The sequence below is a fragment of the Notothenia rossii genome (assembly GCF_949606895.1).
Source record: "Notothenia rossii genome assembly, contig: scaffold_64, whole genome shotgun sequence".
In the NCBI taxonomy this organism is placed as follows: domain Eukaryota; kingdom Metazoa; phylum Chordata; class Actinopteri; order Perciformes; family Nototheniidae; genus Notothenia; species Notothenia rossii.
This window is the reverse complement of record NW_027639736.1, coordinates 70,582-75,581: the sequence shown is the minus strand read 5'-3', so window position 1 is coordinate 75,581 and position 5,000 is coordinate 70,582. Positions and strand designations below refer to the sequence as shown.

At 52.8% G+C, this 5,000-nt stretch overlaps 1 protein-coding gene across 1 annotated transcript in view; it reads left to right on the top strand.

The window, feature by feature from the left end:
- prph2b (peripherin 2b (retinal degeneration, slow)) overlaps positions 1 to 5,000 on the top strand; it is a gene marked incomplete at its 5' end in the record, with an annotated part of 29,993 nt that overhangs the window by 204 nt on the left and 24,789 nt on the right. The window contains one exon of the mRNA XM_079695725.1: positions 1 to 377. This exon is cut by the window's left edge and continues 204 nt beyond it. Within this exon, the coding sequence (XP_079551851.1) occupies positions 1 to 377 (377 nt within the window). The remainder of the gene's footprint in view (positions 378 to 5,000) is intronic.

The window sequence follows — 5,000 nt, the reverse complement described above, 5'->3', positions numbered from 1 at the left end:
CTGCTGGCCGGCGGGGTCAGCGCCTTCGGGGGCAAAGTGTGCCACGACTCGCTGGACCCCGTCAAGTTCGCCAAGTGGAAGCCCATGCTGAAGCCCTACCTGCTGCTGTGCTGCGGCTTCAACGTGCTCATGCTGCTCACGGCGCTGCTCTGCTTCCTCATGCAGTTCTCCGTGTACCTGACGCTGGCCGAGGGCCTGAAGAACAGCATCCGCTTCTACAAGGACACGGACACGCCCGGCCGCTGCTTCATGAAGAGGACGCTCGACCTCACGCAGATCCAGTTCCGCTGCTGCGGGAACAACAACTTCAGGGACTGGTTCGAGGTGCAGTGGATCAGCAACCGCTACCTGGACATGGGCAACGAGCTGGTGAAAGAGTGAGTCTACACCTGGGGGGTTTCATGTGGGGGGGGCAGTAAGGGTCCATGAGCAACGAGCTGGTGAAAGAGTGAGTCTACACCTGGGGGGTTTCATGTGGGGGGGGCAGTAAGGGTCCATGAGCAACGAGCTGGTGAAAGAGTGAGTCTACACCTGGGGGGTTTCATGTGGGGGGGGCAGTAAGGGTCCATGGGCAACGAGCTGGTGAAAGAGTGAGTCTACACCTGGGGGGTTTCATGTGGGGGGGGGCAGTAAGGGTCCATGAGCAACGAGCTGGTGAAAGAGTGAGTCTACACCTGGGGGGTTTCATGTGGGGGGGGGGCAGTAAGGACCCATGGGCAACGAGCTGGTGAAAGGGTGAGTCTACACATGGGGGGTTTCATGTGGGGGGGGGAGGTGAAAGAGTGAGTCTACACCTGGGGGGTTTCATGTGGGGGGGGGCAGTAAGGGTCCATGGGCAACAAGCTGGTGAAAGAGTGAGTCTACACCTGGGGGGTTTCATGTGGGGGGGGGGCAGTAAGGGTCCATGAGCAACGAGCTGGTGAAAGAGTGAGTCTACACCTGGGGGGTTTCATGTGGGGGGGGGCAGGTGAAAGAGTGAGTCTACACCTGGGGGGTTTCATGTGGGGGGGGGGCAGTAAGGGTCCATGGGCAACAAGCTGGTGAAAGAGTGAGTCTACACCTGGGGGGTTTCATGTGGGGGGGGGCAGTAAGGGTCCATGAGCAACGAGCTGGTGAAAGAGTGAGTCTACGCCTGGGGGTTTTCCTGTGGGGGGGGGGGCAGGTGAAAGAGTGAGTCTACACCTGGGGGGTTTCATGTGGGGGGGGGGCAGTAAGGGTCCATCGGCAACGAGCTGGTGAAAGAGTGAGTCTACACCTGGGGGGTTTCATGTGGGGGGGGGCAGTAAGGGTCCATCGGCAACGAGCTGGTGAAAGACTGAGTCTACACCTGGGGGGTTTCATGTGGGGGGGGGCAGTAAGGGTCCATGAGCAACGAGCTGGTGAAAGAGTGAGTCTACACCTGGGGGGGTTTCATGTGGGGGGGGGTTAGTAAGGGTCAATGGGCAACGAGCCGGTGAAAGAGTGAGTCTAAACCTGGGGGGTTTCCTGTGGGGGGGGGCAGTAAGGGTCCCTGGGCAACGAGCTGGTGAAAGAGTGAGTCTACACCTGGGGGGGTTTCATGTGGGGGGGGGTTAGTAAGGGTCAATGGGCAACGAGCCGGTGAAAGAGTGAGTCTAAACCTGGGGGGTTTCCTGTGGGGGGGGGCAGTAAGGGTCCCTGGGCAACGAGCTGGTGAAAGAGTGAGTCTACACCTGAGGGGGTTTCATGTAGGGGGGGGGCAGTAAGGGTCCATGAGCAACGAGCTGGTGAAAGAGTGAGTCTACACCTGGGGGGTTTCATGTGGGGGGGGGCAGTAAGGGTCCATGGGCAACGAGCTGGTGAAAGAGTGAGTCTACACCTGAGGGGGTTTCATGTGGGGGGGGGGAGGCAGTCAGGGTCCACGAGCAACGAGCTGGTGAAAGAGTGAGTCTACACCTGGGGGGTTTCATGTAAGGGGGGGGCAGTAAGGGTCCATGGGCAACGAGCTGGTGAAAGAGTGAGTCTACACCTGAGGGGGTTTCATGTGGGGGGGGGGGGCAGTAAGGGTCCATGAGCAACGAGCTGGTGAAAGAGTGAGTCTAAAACTGAGGGAGTTTCATGTGGGGGGGGCAGTAAGGGTCCATGGGTAACGACCTGGTGAAAGAGTGAGTCTACACCTGAGGGGGTTTCATGTTGGGGGGGGGCAGTAAGGGTCAATTAGCAACGAGCTGGTGAAAGAGTGAGTCTACACCTGGGGGGTTTCATGTGGGGGGGGGCAGTAAGGGTCCATGAGCAACGAGCTGGTGAAAGAGTGAGTCTACACCTGGGGGGTTTCCTGTGGGGGGGGGCAGTAAGGGTCCCTGAGCAACGAGCTGGTGAAAGAGTGATTCTACACCTGGGGGGTTTCATGTGGGGGGGGGGCAGTAAGGGTCCATGGGCAACAAGCTGGTGAAAGAGTGAGTCTACACCTGAAGGGGTTTCATGTGGGGGGGTCAGTAAGGGTCCCTGAGCAACGAGCTGTTTAAAGAGTGAGTCTACACCTGAGGGGGTTTCATGTGGGGGGAGGGGGGGCAGTAAGGGTCCATGAGCAACGAGCTGGTGAAAGAGTGAGTCTACACCAGAGGGGGTTTCATGTGGGGGGGGGGGGCAGTAAGGGTCCATGGGCAACGAGCTGGTGAAAGAGTGAGTCTATACCTGAGGGGGTTTCATGTGGGGGGGGGGGGGGGGGGGGCAGTAAGGGTCTTCACTTTTTGTCCACAGAGACTCTTCAGGTTACCCTTGATTTCTGATTTCCAGAAACCTCTAGTTGCTGTGGACTCTATGCTCTGATTGGTTAACGGGGTCAGTGCTCTGATTGGTTAACGGGGTCAGTGCTCTGATTGGTTAACGGGGTCGGTGCAGGATAACGGGGGATCAAGGAGGTAGAAGTCACCGTGCAGCAGGTCAACGTGCCGGCCCGGCTCTAAGTCCATAATCTGTCAGGATCTGATTTCCACCTCGCTGCAGATTATCAGCCGCTGACAGGACAAGGTTAAACCCCCCGCTCGCCTGAGAGCTGCTACCTGCACCTGAGTGTTCCCACTGCAGGGTGCCACTGGTTCTGGTTCTGTCTGTGGTTCTGTCTCTGGTTCTGTCTGTGGTTCTGTCTGTGGTTCTGTCTGTGGTTCTGTCTGTGGTTCCCTGCAGTCCTCTGTGGTGTAGCGTCTGATGGATGGAGTATAGTTGCAGTACAGTGTACTCCTCTAGTATCTGCAGAGTTGAGGGTGTGTGAGCTTTCGTGTGTGTGTGTGTGTGTGTGTGTGTGTGTGTGTGTGTGTGTGTGTGTGTGTGTGTGTGTGTGTGTGTGTGTGTGTGTGTGTGTGTGTGTGTGTGTGTGTGTGTGTGTGTGTGTGTGTGTGTGTGTGTGTGTGTGTGTGTGTGTGTGTGTGTGTGTGTGTGTGTGTGTGTGTGTGTGTGTGTGTGTGTGTGTGTGTGTGTGTGTGTGTGTGTGTGAGAGAGCATCCAGGTGTGTGTTGGAAACAGGTTGAGGATGTGGAGAGTTACCTACACTCTCTGCTTAGCGCCCCCTGCAGGTCACTGCTGGTCTTCTAATGGACCTTTAATAAACCACAACCCCCCTGAGAGTAACCCTGGGCTGCAGTCCAATAGTCCAAAAATCAGCTCCTATCGTCTAACACTATCTCCTATTCCTTGACCTCTAAGTGAAAGTTCACGGGGTTAAGGGATAGTGGATAGGAGAATTCAAAAGGACTTAGGAGAAGAGACTGCGGTGCTTTAGAGAATCAAATGCACTTTCACTATCCGACGTGTTTATGATGCGCCAGGGGACGTCATGCGTCTGCTGCTGTGGAGAAACTATGGAAACTACAGTTTTCTATACAGAGGACTACAACATGGATGTTTAATAAGAAGGAGGGACTCATCTAGAGACTCTGCACCGTGCTCTGATGCTGTTGCTTTATGCTTTATGAACAACAGAGAAACATATTCTTCATGACCAAAGCTGGAATTGAAATAAAAAATGAAAGTGAAACTTCAATCAATGTTTATTTATATAGCCCAATATCACAAATGTTACATTTGTCTCAGTGGACTTCACAGTTTGTACAGAATATCAGTATGACCATACGACACCCTCTGTCCTTAGACCCTCTGTCCTTAGACCCTCTGTCCTTAGACCCTCACATCGTACAAGGAAAAACTTCCAGAGAAACCCCACAGTTTAAAGGGGAACATGGGAGAAACCTCAGGGAGAGCAACAGAGGAGGGATCCCTCTCCCAGGACGGACAGACGTGCAATAGATGCCGTGTGTAAATTGAAAAGATAATACATTTGCAACATAGGTAGACCAAATGTTTGGAAATGCATGTGTGTATAATAAGAAGATGAATCCATGAGGATATCCATCCAGGACTTATGATCCAGGACCACAGCCACGACTCAAGATCCAGGACTCGCAATCCATGAAACACGACCGCAGGATCCTCCATGACTCCGGATCCCGGCGTATATAGACACCAAAAAGAAAGACATTTATATATAGTATATAGTATGGTATAGACAGAGAGAAGGAAGAAGTAAGAAGTAACCTCTGCTCGTCACCCTCTCCCTCCGGTCCACATTAATACAAATGATCCCAATACGTATGATTGATGAAAAGATCTTAAAATCAATACAAATGTATTTATTATTAACGTTAGTGCTTAACACCTATCACTGTGTACATCATTCAAACATCTTTTAAAAGTTGAACAAACCCCACACAGCTCAGTGAAATGTGGACTTTATTTGATCATTTCAGTAAAAACTAACGTTCATATTTCTCTCTTTGATTATAATACTGATGAACGTTCAAAACAAAGCACTTTGGCAACTTACCACATACGTTTTAAAATGCTTAATAAGCACCGTAACTTTCATGATATCATTTCTCCGTCATAATCGTTTGTGTCCGTGAACGGCCGACTGTTGTGTGACGGCAAATGCTGCGGCTGCAAGGCATTGTGGGGCAGCATTTCCTCCTCTCCTCTCGGTGAGGGAG